Source organism: Phodopus roborovskii, unplaced genomic scaffold, assembly GCF_943737965.1.
Source record: "Phodopus roborovskii unplaced genomic scaffold, PHOROB, whole genome shotgun sequence".
Lineage (NCBI taxonomy): Eukaryota > Metazoa > Chordata > Mammalia > Rodentia > Cricetidae > Phodopus > Phodopus roborovskii.
The window spans coordinates 3,439,909-3,457,064 of record NW_026126583.1 but is presented as its reverse complement, the minus strand read 5'-3'; the positions used below and the strand labels follow the sequence as shown (position 1 = coordinate 3,457,064).

Here is a 17,156-nt window from a genome sequence, read left to right as displayed (position 1 = left end):
GTTATGTGTAATTTTTATCTTTTTTGTTCTCCACATTTGTGGTGCACTTAAAATCTTGGTGGTTTTCCCAAAAGAGTATTCAAGATAACAATTTCCAGTTAGCATGTATGAATTTCTGTCAATTATAAGTTAATGTAAGCAGTAGCTTGTTATTGTTTAAAGTAGGGTAAGATCTATGCTATAATTGAGGACATACGAAAAGTTCTTAGGGTGTGTCTTGAGACAGAACATTAGGGTTGAGCCCAGAATTATTTAGATTATTATTCCTGAGAAAATCAGAGTGTAAAATAGAGAATTATTAAGTGATAAAAACTTAGTTTCTCTCTTTCCTCTATGTGTGGAGGGTCCTTTGATTCTCCCTCATTTCAAAAGGGAGAAAAAGACTCTATCTTTTATTGTCAAGCCCCTCGAAGACAGTGGCTGTCCAAAGGTGGACTGGACACCATGGAATTTAATATTATCATTGAGTACCCATGAGAAATGAGAAAGACCCACGTGTGAATGGTGCAGATTGCTTCTAATAGTTTAAATTGGAAATTGCTAAATTCTTGAATTTCTGAATGATGTCACACTCTCAAGTTGTTTCTTAAACTGAACATTACAAACAAGCATTTTTTTTCTAATGATGTCTTATGAGTAAAATGTTGAATCATACAAAGAACACAAATTAAAAAGTTAAAAAAAAAAAAAAAGCTGTGTGGGAGGGGCACAGCCCTATAAAACCAGTCATTACCTTGTCTGTACCGTGACAGCTTTCCAAGGAGCATTTCCTGACTGCCAGCTACTCACTCACGGGGTAAGGAGATAATGCAGTGTCAGCAATTCCCTGGCCATCTTAATGAATCCAGGCTTTCTGTTCTTTCTCTTCCTTCATAGTAATATTTTAACATATTGACCTGGATAGAGGGTGAGTAAAGCTGCAACCAGGTTTTCTTTTTCACTTGTTTAACTAAAGATAATTTGGGTTAAAACTTGAACTAAATTTATGACTGCCTAACTTTGAAAGTACATTTATTGTACTTTCAATTTTAATATTATTGAACAGGTCACATGTATGTTTTATATTAGCTATTGTCTTGGTATAGGATTAGACATAAATACTTACAAATATTAAAATGCTTATCATTAAGAAATTGAAAATAATCATTACATTAGGTATAAATAAATGACATTCAGTTTTCACCTAAAATTAGCAGCCTGAAACTATAAAAATTAAGCAGCAATTTTGGTCAGGAAAATTCAGGATTAGAATATCTTTATTTAACTTATCTCAGTAGTGGGTCAAGTCTGTGAAAGGTAAATGTCAAATTATTTAGCTGATGGGTTAACCAAGTTGGAAATTTAATCTCTAGATAATTACTTGTTAAGAAAACTATCAACTAAAATACTGCTCCCAATTTCTGGAAGATATGTTTTATTTTTGATGGGATGTTTCCTTTCTATTACTGTTTTATCTTAGTTCTCATTGGTTTTTTAAAATCAATTTCAAAATATTTTCATTGTGTGATATTATAAAAAAAATGTTTGAAATGCTACAGTAAAATCCAATTTAGCATTTAGGCCTATTATGGAGAGGGAGTATGGCAGGTGGTAAGCCTGTGGCACCTCCCAAATTCATTCCTTCTGCCAAGTTTCACTAGTGCGTCTGCCAACTTGTATTACAGGAACCAACAGAAAGAGGAGAGAGCCCAACCCAGTAGATAATTTCTATTCATTCTTATAATGTTAATAATAGTGTCATATTTAGAAGCATACTAAGTTGTATGGCTTATTATACTATTAGGAAGCTCATCACATGTTGTGTGCTGGTCTGGAGAGGCTGTGGTTCTAATGTCATGCCATGTCTTGATTTCATATTGTTTGGGGATTGTCCCATTCAGACACAGGATGGGGGCTTGTCTGAGAGCCAGGGCATACTATGTGGATACTAGTTTGAAACTTTCAAATATTATTTGAGGAATTTATAGGAAAAAGCACAGACTCCGAACTGAATTAGTTCTGAAATACCTACATCTTCACATTTTTATTACTATAGCAGAAATCACAAAGGAGACAAGGTATGTGATTATTTCCATTAAACAAAATGTAGCAGATGTAACTAGGTAACTGCAATAAAGACATACACTACAATTTTTTATGCACATGTAATTAACAGAACATCATTAGAAAATAGAACTCCAAGATAAGAGATATTGGTCAGATGATGGGTTGCTTTCCTAATAATCATGAAGCCTTAGGTTCAATCCCTGGTATTGTATAAATCAGGCCTGATTCCACACATGTGTAATCTGAGCACACGGGAGGCTCAGAAGTTCAAGATAATCTTTGGCTACTTGTTGAGTTCAAGGTCAGCCTCTCCAATACAAAGTAATTCAGGATGTTTGGTTCAACTTTTTTCTCTTTTGCTAGAACTGGGGATGTGAACACAATTGCTGTACACATGGTACTGGCCTATGTCCTCAGATGGAGATGAATTCTTAAGAAGTATATACGTATATCTGGGGAAATTCAGTATTAACTGCCTTTGCTGGTGATAGGCCATGACCCTTACACTTTGTTAATGTCTAAGTGACTGACTGGCTTCCAGATTGTGGTAGGAGAGCAGGAGAGACTGGAATGTACTCTCCTGGCCTGATCCCTTACTGGAATTTTTATGCAGGGGCAGAGAAGCCTTTTATTGATAATTTTAAAATAATTTGTTAACGAGACTTATTCATGGAGGAATTAAAATTTTAAGTCACTGGAGAAGAATTTATTTTCTGAACTACCTATCTCAGTCTGTAATGAAATAAGAAGGCAAGCAGTGCTATTTTTTTCTAAATTAATACACTTTCTAGGAGCAATGCGGACTTGCTGCTTTCCTGTTTTCATTTCTCCTTTCTTATATTTCTCAACATAGTACTTCTGTAACTGACAGTCATAGAGAAGACATGTATCAGCTTGTGAGACCCGGAAGTCAGGGGGCTTTCTGTGGCAAGTCTCGGCCTACCCCCCTCTGCAGCACTACAGAAAGCTGTGGGACTCACAGGAGTTGCCTCACCTCCAAGAGCTATGGAATGCCCTCAGTGAAACAGTCAGTCATATCTATATCCTAGGGGCCTATAAAACTTAACAAAAGGGCCGGTGAGATGAATAAGCCTGGTGACCTGAGTTGATCCCCAGGGCCCATGTAGAGGTGGAAGACGAAAACTGGTTCCATAAATTTATCTTCTGACCTCCACGTGCCTCCCCTCCCCCATGACATGTGCACCCATGCTCACACTCATGTGCTCCCGGCCCCAACACCAATGAGTTGAATGAAGAGACAAGGGGTGAGGAAGATTTTAAGGAACACAATTTAATTTACTAATTTTGTCTTTACAAAATGCAATTGTTATAAATGAGAAATTTTGGTGCAAATTCTTCTCTCTTCCACAACACTTCCGTGGAGAGTTAAGACAGTAGCTACAGACTTGCTTCATCCAGGGGTCTCTCCACTACTCCCCAATTCTGGAAAGTCTTTGTTCTAGAGGGTTTACAAAGAGATGAGTATTGTTATTCTTTGGGGTATTTGTATAGTTTGCTAATTATAGGGTATTTTATACTGTGATGAAAGGAAAATAGAGAAGTTAAGAAGGTGACTTCCCAGCATCCCTTCCCACACATACACCCTTGGGTGTGTCCAAGCTTCTAGCTGCACCTTAAGTCATGGAAGGTGTGCCTGTCTTTTTTAAGCAAATTGGGTGGCTCCTACCTGTTGGATTATCCCTGAATCCTTGTGGGCACCTGGATTTGTGTGACAAAAGAAGAGGGTACCAAAGTGAACTCCCTGGTCCATAGGAAATCACTTTAGAACACGGCTGGAACATGTGAGGTGAATATGTGGGGGTGGTAGGATTGGGATGCAGATGATGGCCCTGAAATAAGTCTATGCCCTTCCAAATGAAGCTGAAAGATTGTCTCACCTGAACCGAGCAAGACTGTGTACATATGTTACCCATTTGGATATGCCTATTGTATTCTGCATATGTACATATGTTTATGTAGTGTGGGTATGAGTAGTATGAATATGAGTGAAACATGGAGGTTGCGGGTGACCCTGGAGGTCATTTTCCTGTCTTCAGCTTCCCCTCCCTCTGTTTGTTATTGAATGGCATGGTCAACTGGCTTTTGTGCAGTAACAGTTTCTTCCTTTGTAGAGGGGTAGCAGCCATTTTCCTCCTACGATTTCAGTGAGGGTTAAATGATTTCAGAAATGAAGTGTTGAGTACAATTTAGTGTCTCCAGTCTGCTGGGTCTAATATGTAGAGAGTAAGAATTCAAATGAGTGTTACTGTTATCCCTATTATAATATAAATATCACAGAGAGTCATTCCTCATTATAAGATTGTTCATTATATGTCAGGATTGGCTACACAGTTTACATAGTCTGGGGAAACTGAAAGTGCAGGGTTTCTTGTTTAAAATGATTTAGATTTCAAAATGGTAACAGGGAATGCTATTTCTGGGCACTGTGAACTCCACAGGGTTTGTGACTCTAAGCTATTGTCACCTTCCCTCATTTTGTCCCATGAAGGGAAGGTAGGAAGGAAGCGATAGGCAGGGACAGCCTATATTCGTTTGCTGACTTCATTCAAGATGCCAAAACGTCACTCAAACCTCTTTTTCTCTCCTCACTTTCATTCTAGACTGAAACAATGGAGGAACTTACCATGGCAAACACCATGTTCGCCCTCAATATTCTCAAGCATATGGAAAAAACAAACTCTGCCCAGAATATCTTTTTCTCTCCCTGGAGCATCTCATCCACCTTGGCCATGGTTTTCCTAGGTGCCAGAGGTGACACCGAACACCAGATGGCCAAAGTAAGTTTGCTTTAAACCTCACTTCAGAATCTAGTTTTCTGGATTCAGTTGTAGGCTTGCTCTTGATATATGCACAGGGCATCTTGACTCTAAGAAAGCAGAGATGGTGGCATGATTGTCTTCACCAGCCATCACACCACAGATTCCATAAGTTTAAGACTGTAAAGTGTCTGAATCAGGGAGTGCCTCTACTGCAGCTAGCAGAAGGGTGTCAGCATTTCTACAGGGATGAAAATAGCACCAGGCAAAAATCTTTCATTCGTACTTTACAAAGCAAATGTTTTGCCTGCTTCACTTGGTTTCAAGTCAAATGTCATTATACAGATAAGAACACTGGCACCATGGCTTCCTAACTTCCAGCTGAGGCTTGCTCTTAACACTGCCACTATGGGTAGGGTTTGTTTTTCTTTCTTATAAGGAATGTCTCCTGATAGTTCCAAGTCAGGGTCACAAACAAGGATAAAGCAGGGTGGCTTTGGTCAGCATACTTAGAGTAATATATAGATAGATAAGTCTTTAATGGGTGAGGCTCTGTCTACACAGTGGGGCTGAATATTATAGATAGCCAGTCTTCAGAATCAGTGTGGACAACACGTGAAGCATCGTTGCCAGGGATTTATGTATCAAGGTTTTTGTCTTCCTTCCTTGATGAATGGATGACCCTTCTCCAAACTTCAGAACTACTTAAACTTCATACTGGAGTACACTTAAAGATTCATACAGTGTGTTACAATTTCTCATCATCTTGCCAGGTCAGAGACCTGAATGTGGAAATCATATAATTAAAATTTCACTGCAACCACATACATGCAAATATTAAGAATGTATGCTTTAAGTAGAAGCGTGCATTGTGTTCTCAGTCACACCAAAATGCCACTGGCTCCTTCGTGTTTTCCCATGAGAACTGTCTGAGCATAAACACAGGTTTCCCAGGAACATGGTGACCAACTTCACGTGAGCCTCTTTTCAAGTACAAAGTTTCACAGAGACAACATGAGCCAGGAGGTCAGGAGGTCCATAAATGCCTCTTAATGGTGCTGTCAGTTTAAACATCACATCTTAGAACAAAACTCAGTTGTTCAACCCTGATGATCACAGACTTGTACAACACTTCTTCCCCTCTGTTTTCTTTGCCTTGACAAAACATAGTAAAGCACTTTTACACACCTTAGAAAGCATTAGTGTTTTCAACTTTTAAATGCAAAGGCCCAGGAGTGAATCAGCTAGAGTGTAAGGCTCAGATGAAGTGCTCTGGAGTAACATGATTCTGATACTAAAGGAAAAATTCTAGTGATCACTCTAGACAGAGACAGATTTCCTAAATCAACAAAAGGTCTTTTAGTATATGGGATCATGCAATCTTCTTACAACTCTGCTGCATAAAAAGATTTTAAAATTCAAACGGTAACTTGATTGGTTTCTAAATAAAAAGGGTATTTCTTTAGTTTAGGGAATAAGCACAGGCTGTAACACCAGTTCTGTGTTTCCTGCTCCAATCCTAGATTAAACAATGGAAGACATTTATATGATAAGTTACCATTGCCCTAGCTTGTGCATAAAGTCATTGAATTCATTTGAGTCTCAATTTTCTCATCTATAAAATGGGAAGGAACACCTGTAACTTCTAAGCAAGCTGTGAAGATGAGAGATACTATGTAAAACATCTAGAAACAATACCTTTAGTAATAGCTAACTCTTATTAATTCTGATTATTATTCCTGTAAATGACCCTTCTAAAAGCCTCTCAGGAATTTACATCACTCAGCATCCTGTGACATGGATGCAATAATTATCATACTCATTTCACAGATAAGAACACTAGGAGCTGCAGTTGGGAAATGGTCAGGTGGATGATGTAATACTATTATACCAGGAGGAAACAGAATAGAGCAGGTCAACGGCTCAAGAGCTCAGAGGCACAGGAGATCAGTGTCAGGCAAGGGACACTTGTCAGGCTAAGTTTAGTATGACTCTGTGGTCCTATCCTAGCCATGCTGTCTCTTTGGCCCTCTGCATGGGCCAGAATCACATTACACTCCCATTGTGAAGAGACACCACCCTCCAGTGATGTCTGTGGGAATCCAGGCAGACTCTTTTGCTCTCCAGAGTCAGTTGCTTTTGAAGGAATGTAAACCAGAAAATGTGTACAGGAAATAGTCCTTTCAGAAATAGGGGGAGGGGAGGCGGGCAGGGCCTATGGCCTATGACTGGTAGATCAGAGAAAGCCCTCCAAATACCAATACCTTTTCTTCTAATCTAGGAAATTTGCCAACTGGCTAGATATAGTTGCCTACTTCATTACCAGCCTGTTTACAAATTTGTTTCCTCTTTACCATGGTCCTCAAAGGGAAATGCTTCAGGGTCAGAGGTTCCCAAAGACATTAGAGGGGGCTGCCCATGAGTCTGAGTCTGGATGAGTAAGCTGATCTGGTGGCAGTTTGTAGAGAAGGGGCTTGAGGCCAGTCTTTACCTACCACCATCACTGGGCTGTATGAAACAACTTACAGCGAAAGAGATTCAGTGTACCAAATACCTATAAATTGTCCCCTGTCCCAGGTATTAATTTTTATTTATGTGCGTATCTCATCTTGGGTGATCCTTCTTATTAGGTTACTGATATTCGTGTTAAAGCTCACTATGGCTTCTAACTTACCTCAGCTTAAAAAGTATTTATTAGGAAAGACCACTTTAGAGGAGATGAGTTAGTACTATTACTTTCTTTAAAATACTTTTAAAATACTTTTGAGAAGATAGTATTATTTATTTTACATATTTTTCTTATTTTATATATAGATCCCAGTTCCCTCTAATACTGGTGTTTTTCAAGACAATTTGTGGGCTAGATGAGACTTAGGTAATTCAGGGTTTCTAAAATGTCCAGTATAGGAGTTAACATCAAGGACTTCATAGATTTTTTTTTATGACACAGAAATAATGTCTATGGTTATTTTGCACATAAAAAAGAGAGAGGGAGACAGGCATAGGACCATCCAGAGCAGTGGTTCTCAACCTTGCTAATGCTTTGACCCTTTAATAATGTTCCTCATGTTGTGGCTACTCCCAGCCATAAAATTATTTTCTTTGCTTCTTCATAACTGTAGGTTTATTAGTTATGAATCATAATGTAAATGTCTGTGCTTTCTGAAAGTCTTAGGTGACCCCCGAGAAAGCTTTGTTTGGTCCCCAAAAGGTGGCAACTCACAAAAATGCTGTTCGAGAGATGCCTGAGCCATTGGCTTGAAGTGAAATAATTTTGCATGACCCTGTTGTCATTTCCCCTGATTCTGATTGCAGGTTCTGCAATTTAGCGAAGTTGGTGGCTATGACATCACCACAGGAATGCCAGAGAAAGCCAGTGGCTGTAATTTCACACAGCAGATACAGAGGAGAAACTATCCTGATGCTATTTTACAGGTATCTGGCTTGGTTTGTTATATTTCTTTTGTATTCTCTCTCTAGCAGCTTCTTGTCTCAAAGTCATAGTGTTGAACTGAGAAGTAATGTAAAAGAGTTCTTCTATCCATAGGAAGAGCACCTAGACTAAGTACTGTGATCAATAGCCTAAGGGCTAAGTGCTGTGTTAAATAGGTGATAAATAGGTTAAAGGCATCCAATAATGAGGAGAAGAGCCTGGACAGCATACAAACTTGGTAGCATTTCAGCCATGGTTATCCCTCCATCCTGTCACATTCTTCTGCTGTGTGTGTGTGTGTGCAGTTTATATAATATCTACTTATATGTAATAAATTATTTATTCTGAAAGTGTTCTTTGCTATGTTACAAGAATGTTTGGATTCATATGTCCATAAATAGGTTTGGATATTTCATGAAGAAAAGATGATGATAATAGTTACGAGGTGGTGAAGCATGGATGTATTATGTGCTTATAATTTATTAATATTCTGTCACCTGTCTAGCTATCTATCACTTATTACATACTTATTACCCATATGCATTTGCCAACTCTATACCTATCATCTGTCTTTTGTCTACTAATTATCTATCTGCCTATATCTACCTGTCATGTCTGTCTATCTATCTATCTATCTATCTATCTATCTATCTATCTATCTATCTTCTGTATCTATCTCCCACCTAGTATCAACTTATCATCTGTCCATCTATCTATATCTATTACAGGTAATAAATCTTTTCATCCACCAATTATCTATTATACAAAGTAATACCCTTTCCCCATATGCTATTTCCTTTAAAAATCAGCTGCACAATTACATTAAAATAACTGTGAAATGGTAATCTATTGATAACAATTCACATGCTAAAGCCCATGATTAGGTTATAGGGACATGTCCCCTGAATCTTCTTTCCTGGATATAGTAGTGGTCCACCCACCACCACTTGGTGTGCTATGGAGTAGAGGAGGTAGAAAAAGCCTCCACGATGTTTTATGAAATGCTGGAGTTCTCTGTCTTGTACACTAGTCCAGTTGCTGTCAGGACTGAGTCTGTCTGTCACATTTCTTACAGACTTGAAGCGTAGCATTTGCTCTCTCATTTATTTTGTGAATTTTTAAAGCACCATTTTTTTTTTCTTACTACAAAGGTTATCTTGTAAAATGGGAACCTATTAAGGTATATCCATTTTGGTATCATTTTACTAGCGTTTCAGTGAGAACTTCCCAAGTGACAAGTAAAATTACACATGTGCAGTGTGTATGAGGTGATACATCTATACACTGTGACATAATTAATTAGCACAAAGTAACACACTGAGCACATATGTAGTCACTGTGTGTGTATGTGTGTGTGTGTGTGTGTGTGTGTGTGGCGGGGAGGTCAGTCCATTTAAATATATCTTTATCACCAACTTCAAAAGCAGTACAGCCTCACTAACTGTACTTCTGTACTTTACATCTCTGGGTTTATTCATTTTGTAATATAATGAAAATGCCTTAGAAACACCAGAGTTTACAAATGTCAAAGGAAACTGTCTTTCTTCCAGGCTCTGGGGTCCCTTATTTCTAATGAATCTGATCTACAGACACAATAGAAGTCTATCATGATTAAAATGTACCTTTGTAGCTTTCCTGCATCTCATTTCTATATACGTTTCTGCTTTCTCCCTCCCCCGCCATGGGGTGTTGCAACAAGCTCGCCTTGAACTCATTATGTGGCCATGATGAGCCTTGGTCTTTGTGCCTCTGCCTCTCCTGGGATCATAGATGAAAGCCTCTGCTCCAATCTTTTTGAACAACATTCTTACAGATATTTTTCTCTAATGGACTAACAACACACATTAGTACAGTATTTTATTGCTGTGTTGAGAAAATGTTATTGCTTCAGGATTCTTTAGTTAGTAGTACTGTGTTATACATGACAACTTCTTGCTTCTGTACAGGCACAAGCAAGAGACAAAGTCCATTCATCCTTCAGCTTGCTCAGCTCGGCAATCAACACATGCTCGGGAGATTATTTATTGGAAAGTGCCAACAAGCTGTTTGGAGAGAAGTCTGCTAGATTCAAGGAAGTAAGTGAAGCTTGTAACTAGAAAAGCTGTCCCAACAGCAGCAGTGAGGTCGGTTTCAAAACACTTCTCCACAGTTCCCAGGTGCATAATCAGAATTGCCAGCAGGCTTTTAACGCTGGCCTTCCTGTCTCTTCTGCTCAGTCGGTCTCTCCTGTTTCTGTTGAAGATGGCCCATGCAAAGATCAATGAATGATGGTTGTAATGAATGAATGAAAGTGTTGTAAATGCTTTCCCCAGTGATGTAACTGCTGTTCTGCTCTATTCTTCAGCCTATACCTTTTGTTCTTACTCAGTGTCTTTAATGCGAAGGGCAGATAGACTTGGCCTGGAGTGTAGGACTGGGTATTATCAATGGAAGTGAAACAGTCTCTGGCTCTACACCTCCCATGTCTCCCTGCTTTTGTTGCTTCCCTTGTTTAACATACAGTGTATGTACATTTGGCATTTTTTTTGTTTTGTTTTGTTTTAAAGGAATACATACAGCTCTGTAGGAAGTACTACTCTACAGAACCAGAGGCAGTAGACTTCCTTAAATGTGCTGAAGAAGCCAGAAAAAAGATAAATTCCTGGGTCAAGACCCAGACCAAAGGTAAAACTTTGGAAAATTTTTTCTTCTCTCTTTTTCCCATGTAGAAAACTTTGTGTTTCTTTTGAAATTATCCTTGAATTTCACCCTCATTCCCTTAAAATTTGTTCAATTGACACTCCTTCATCTGCTTCTGAGTTAAATTAGTCTCAAATTACTTAAAAATTTTGGAAAACAATATAAAAGAACGTGAAAACTCCTCTAAATAATGTAAGAAATTATATTTTATATGCAATATTTATAGTTTCTATTGTTTTTTGTTTGTTTGTTGTTTTTGTAAAACCTGAACGTCATTTTGTTCCCCTCAGGTGAAATCTCAAACCTGCTACCTGAAGGTTCTGTGGATGGAGACACGAAGATGGTGCTTGTAAATGCTGTCTACTTCAAAGGGAAGTGGAAAACTCCATTTCAGAAGAAACTTAATGAGCTGTATCCTTTCCGTATGAACTCGGTATGACACAAGATGCATCTTCATAGTTTTATTTCAGAGCTTTATAAAGATACAGAAAATTCTGACTGTTCACTGATTTTCATACTACTTTCTAGTTACAGCTTGTGAATGCTGGGCATTAACGTTTTCACACTACTGACTACCATTCAATAATTCTTAAGTCAATGTGGATAGAAGTGAAGGCCAAAGTTTTATAGTTTATAACTATGCTTCATAATACCACTTGCCTGGTCTTAAATGTTGGTTCTACACATACCCTATGACTTTATTTATCAGCCATTTGTTCGTTTTTGATCTTTAGAGCTAGAATAACATCTAGTTCAAAAGGCTGTTGTGAATATTCAACAGAACTTACCTAACTTTCTGGCTCATTTTAGAGATTACTAATTTATTATTACTATCTTATTAAGTATTGGCTATAAAGTAAAAAAAAGCCATTACATTTAAGAACTTTCTCTAAAAATATACAAATAGTTTGCTTTACTGATTGAAGAAAACACATCTCCTTAGCACTGAAGTAGAAACTATTTAATCTTGCTATAAATTCCTTAAACATCTGAGAACTGACTTTCACATTTTATTTTTTAACAATATTAGCGTGAGAGCATACCTGTTCCGATGATGTACCTACGTGAAAAGCTGAACATTGGATATATACAGGACCTAAAGACTCAGATTCTAGAGCTGCCATATATTGGAAATATTAGCATGTTCGTGTTCCTTCCTGATGAGATTGATGACACATCCACTGGCTTGGAGTTGGTAATGCATTACAATTTCAACTACTTTAAAATTTGGCAGAAAAATCTCCTTTGCTTAAAATAAGCATCTATGCCTTGGCAATGGTGTGTAACTTGTCACAAAAATGAATAATTCCGTTGATACTACATGTGTCATTGCACAACATTTCAAAATCTGAAACTTAAGTTGTGTATGTTACCATCTTACAAAATTTGTTCAGTTCATTGAATTTTAAACATAGTAAAGTCATTTGGTTGCTCATTTTATTTTATTTTTTTATTTTTGAGCTTATAATAATTACATCTCTCCCTTCTCTTTCCTCCCTTCAAGCCACCTTTGTACCCTTTGCTATCTTTCAGACTCAAGGCCTGTTTTTCATTACTTATCATCACATGCTTATATACACATGTATAGAAAATACCATCTTAAATACAGCCTGCTCAGACTGTATAATGTTACTTGTATGTATGTGTTCAGGGCTGACCATTTGATATTACATGACCAATTGTTGTGCTTTCCCTCAAGAAGACCTTTGCTGTCACTCCCAGAATTCTCTAGTTGCCTGTAGTTCTTTGCGTGGGGTTGAGGCCTTGCTTTCTTTTGAATTCTTTCTGTGTTTTATTAATTGTTTGAGAATTTCATGCATGTATGTAATGTCACTTCATAATATTTACTCCATACTCTCTCCCCTTCAACTCCTTTCAAACCATCTCACCACATTTCCAACTTCACATACACTTTTTTTTTTAACCTCACTAAGTCCATTGTGTGCTGGCAAAATGTGTGTGGATATAAGACTATCCACTGGAGCATGGACAACCCATTAGGAGCCATATCTATGAAGACAACCAATTTTCCCTCCCATTGCAGCCATTAGTGTTTTTTGAACATGTCAACACCATTGCACACACGGATTCACAGAATCATACACAAAACCTATAAAAGATCAAGCCAGCCAAAATAAGAGTATGTATAGTAGAGGGGCTCGAGAAGTCTCATCTCTAATAGAGGAGTAATTGACAACTAATATGAATATATATTGTGAGGTAGGCTCTCACTCCAGGCTAGTCTGGAATTCACTGTAGTTGACAATGACTTTGAATTCACAGAGCTCCATTTACTTCTGCCTCTTGGGTATAGTAACCATAGCCATGTTTTGCTTTGATTTTTTTTGTTTTGATTTTTTAAGTGTTATTTGTTATTATTTTGTGCTTATGGTTATAGTGACTGCATGAATATCAGTATATCACATGTAGGCAATGTCCACAGAAGCCGAAAGATGGCATTGTATCTCCTGGGACTGGAGGTACTTATGGTTATGAGGTGCCATGTGGGTATTTGGGGTCAATCCTGGGTCCCCAGGAAGAACAGCCAATGCTTTTAATCCCTCCCCAGCCACTTGGCCACTGATGCTTAACCACAGACTTTGAAGTATTTTCCTTCTTTCTCAAATTCCCTTTTTTGTTTGTTTGTCCTTTACGTTTTGCAGCTGGAAAGTGAAATCACCTTTGACAAATTCAACAAGTGGATCAGCAAAGACACAATGGCTGAAGATGATGTTGAGGTCTACCTTCCCCAGTTCAAACTGGAACAAAATTATGAACTCAAGTCCATTCTGAGAGGCATGGGCATGGAGGATGCCTTTGATAAGAGCAAGGCCAACTTCTCAGGAATGTCCCTGACGAATGACCTTTTCCTTTCTGAGGTGTTCCATCAAGCCATGGTGGATGTCAATGAGGAAGGCACTGTTGCTGCTGGTGGCACAGGAGCAGTTGTGACAGGGAGAACTGGCCACGGGGGCCCACAGTTTGTGGCAGATCATCCTTTTCTTTTCTTCATCATTAACAAAATTACCAATGCAATACTATTTTGTGGTAGACTCTCCTCACCCTAAAAAGGGAAGACCTGATGTATACATTATATTTTATAGCACAAGCTATAAGCCTCAGAATTCCTTCTGCAAGAGCCAAAAGTTTGGAGACTTTCTCATACATTTCTGTGCTTCTGCTATACACTAAATATAAACTCAAAAATAACTGCACAGCTTTCGACAATGCTTATAGAAGACTATTTTTTCTAAAACCAGATGATGTCGATTTAGTTCATACTCATTATTGCCTTGTCTTTATTGTTTTAGTTTTTACAGTGTTATTTATTATTTATATAATGGCAGTTTTGCACATTGTTGTCATCTGTGTAATGAAATTGTAATCCCAAAGAAGCAGGTGATAAGATAATTTTCTATCTAATGAAAAGCAAGTGCTTGATCTAATAATAAGGGAAAATATGAGTTCTTATATGCTCTCCTATAATAATCACCCAAACAGAAGCACTTAATAAAAGTCAACGATATGTTATGTTTCTATCGTTGTATGTCATAAGTGTGTATCTGCAACTCATCTGTAATTAGGATGTAATAAGTAAGCATGCTTACTTACCCTTAGGTATTTGTTGTTCTCTCTTAGGCATGTTGAGCGTAATAATCAGTCCTTGTTTGTTAGTCTTCTTTCCATTACTGTAACAAAATGCCTGAGATAATAAAGTTGAAAGAAACTTTAAGAAGTTTCAGTCCCAGGTTGGTGGATGACTGATTTTGTGTCTGTGGTAAAACAACAGAATGTGGTGAATTGTGTGTACAATAGTGCTGTTCACTTCAAGGATGTCCTCCCAAGGAGAAAAAGAGACTAGTGTCCCTGAGGGCCTTAGAGAACATAGGATTAGAGATCTTGACTTTATATCAGGATCTATCGCTTAAATGTTTCAACTACTTTCTAATAGCATCAGTCAATGAACCATCCCTTTAATGCATGAGACTTTAGAAAACATTCCGTATCCAAACACGTGTATTACTTGTGGAAACATAGAATAATAGATAGTAAAAAGGAGCAAAGAGCACAACTACTTGTCTTGCTCAAAGAGCCAATACTGAGCGTAAGTGTGATGGACAGCTGGATTTTCCTTTGGCAGAAGGTAGAGTTATCCGTGAAGAGGAACCTGATTTGAGAAAATGCTTCCATCAGGTTGCCTATAGGCAAGTCTGTAGGGTGTTTCCTTGATTAGTGATTGATGTGGAAGGGTCCAAACCGTTGTGGATGGTGCTCTCCCTGAGCAGGGGACCTGGCTTCTCTAAGAAAGTACACCAATCAAACCAGAAAGAAACTTCAGGTTCCTGCCTTGCTGGAGTTACCACCCTGGACTGTGATATTGAATTGTAAGCTCAAATAAACCCTTTCTTCTCCAAGTTGCTTTTGTTCATGGTGTTTTATCACAGCAATAGAAACCTTAACTAAGATAGATGGTGTCTTAGTCACTGCTCTATTGCTGTGAAGAGACACCATGACCAAGGAAATTTTATAAAGGAAAAGGTTTAATTGCCGCCAGCCTACAGTTTCAGAGACGTAGTCCATTATTGTCATGGAGGGAGCATGGTTGCACAAAGGCAGGCTTGGTGCTTGAGTGGTAGATGGGAGTTTTACATTCTAATCCACAGGCAGAGAGGGAGAGAGACACTGGGTTTCAAAGCCCACTCCCAGTCCCACTCCTGTAAGGAGTAAGGTTTTTCCTCCTGCTGCTGGTCTTGTCCCGCCGCCATGCCAGCCCCAATTAACATGCCGAGACTCTGTATTTGATATGAATGCTGTTGGCCAGGTACTAGTTTCTTATCAGTTAGCTCTGTCTTAAGGATTAATCCATTTATGTTAAATATAAGTAATTCCATGTGCTCTAATCTTACCGGGGAATGGGGCAGGTGTCTCGCCTCCCCAGTCTCTCCATCTTGACTCCTCCTTCCTACTTCCTCGAATCATCCTTGTCTCCTAGTTCTGCCTATCTTGCTTTCCTATTGTCCAACAGTGCTTTATTCATTAACCAGTATGAGAAACATATTTACAGAATGACGTCTCCCATCACACTCCCCTTCCAACAAAGCCACACCTCCTCCAACACGACCATACCTCCTAATCCTACCTCAGAGCTCATCACCTGGGGACTAAGCATGCACATATATTGGTAGAAGAGCCTATGGGGCCAGTCTCATCTAAGACACTACAGACTGGTTATAGAAACGTGGATCAGCACCCCTAACCCTTTCAGAACAATTTTTGTCAGAGTCCTCTGAAGGAAATTTTGAAGACAATTAATGTAATAATGAACACTCACTCTTCCTCTGTCTTTCAATTACCTGTTATTTAACACATGCTCAGAAAATGTTGTACCACTGAGCTTTAACCCAGTCTATGGATTTTGAGATGGACTTACTAAATTGTCTAAGCTGGACTTGAACGTGTAATCCTTCTGCTTTGGCCACCTGGATAGCTAGCATTATAGGCCTGTGCCACCAGGTTCCACCACTAGTTTGTTTTTGGTTGGTTTGTTTTTGCCCTAATAGGAAACAAATAACACACAAGCATGATTCTATTAATAGAGAAAGATAATTTTTAAATAGGGATTTTAATTAAGTAGAAAAGACATAGAGACGAGAATGATGTCTCTGTCTAGTGACTCTTACAAGGATGAAACAATTGGGTTCATCCAGCAGCATCTGGATATAAATGTGTTTAATGTAATGTAAGCATTACATTATGCTTAATGTAATGTTTAATGTAAGCAGCATGAAGAACTAGAACAAGTCTTCCATTTGAGCAGTGATGTAGCCAAGTTACCCCGCTGAAGGGCTATCAGTCAAAGCCGGTGATCTGTCTGCCAGAGCCACTGCATGATGCATTGGGTTAAGAATAGAGCCAGATATAGAAAATAATATCTGCTGTTTACAGGCCCAGTAGGCATCACTGAATTTCCTACCACAAATACTATTTATAATCCAGAGCAACTCTCCACAGTAGGCTCTGTCCTGGTCTTCAGTTTACTAGAAGAGTCGTATACACATATCACAAGTGGAAACAGCACTCAGTACCTGGCAAGGTCCCTCAGTTCCTCTGGGCTATTTTGGATATTCTCATACTTCTCTTCACTCCTGTCATCCTTCCTCCACACTTCTGAAAATGATACTGGCATTCTACTGCATTTTCCTGTGTTATTAAAAATGAGT

At 38.5% G+C, this 17,156-nt stretch overlaps 1 protein-coding gene across 2 annotated transcripts; it reads left to right on the top strand.

Annotated features, from left to right (window-relative positions):
* Window positions 1-731: 731 nt before the first annotated feature.
* On the top strand, window positions 732-14,662 carry Serpinb2 (serpin family B member 2). 2 transcript variants are annotated; one of them, XM_051203907.1, is made up of 8 exons: window positions 732-796; window positions 4,668-4,844; window positions 8,139-8,258; window positions 10,203-10,331; window positions 10,803-10,920; window positions 11,226-11,368; window positions 11,966-12,130; window positions 13,599-14,662. In XM_051203907.1, exons 2-8 carry the CDS (start codon window positions 4,677-4,679, stop codon window positions 14,001-14,003), a joined length of 1,248 nt encoding a protein of 415 aa, XP_051059864.1. In that variant the 5' UTR covers window positions 732-796; window positions 4,668-4,676; the 3' UTR covers window positions 14,004-14,662. The 2 variants fall into 2 exon arrangements, with proteins under 2 accessions (XP_051059864.1, XP_051059863.1); XM_051203906.1 differs by lacking the exon at window positions 732-796 and adding an exon at window positions 889-907.
* The last annotated feature ends 2,494 nt before the right edge of the window (window positions 14,663-17,156 follow it).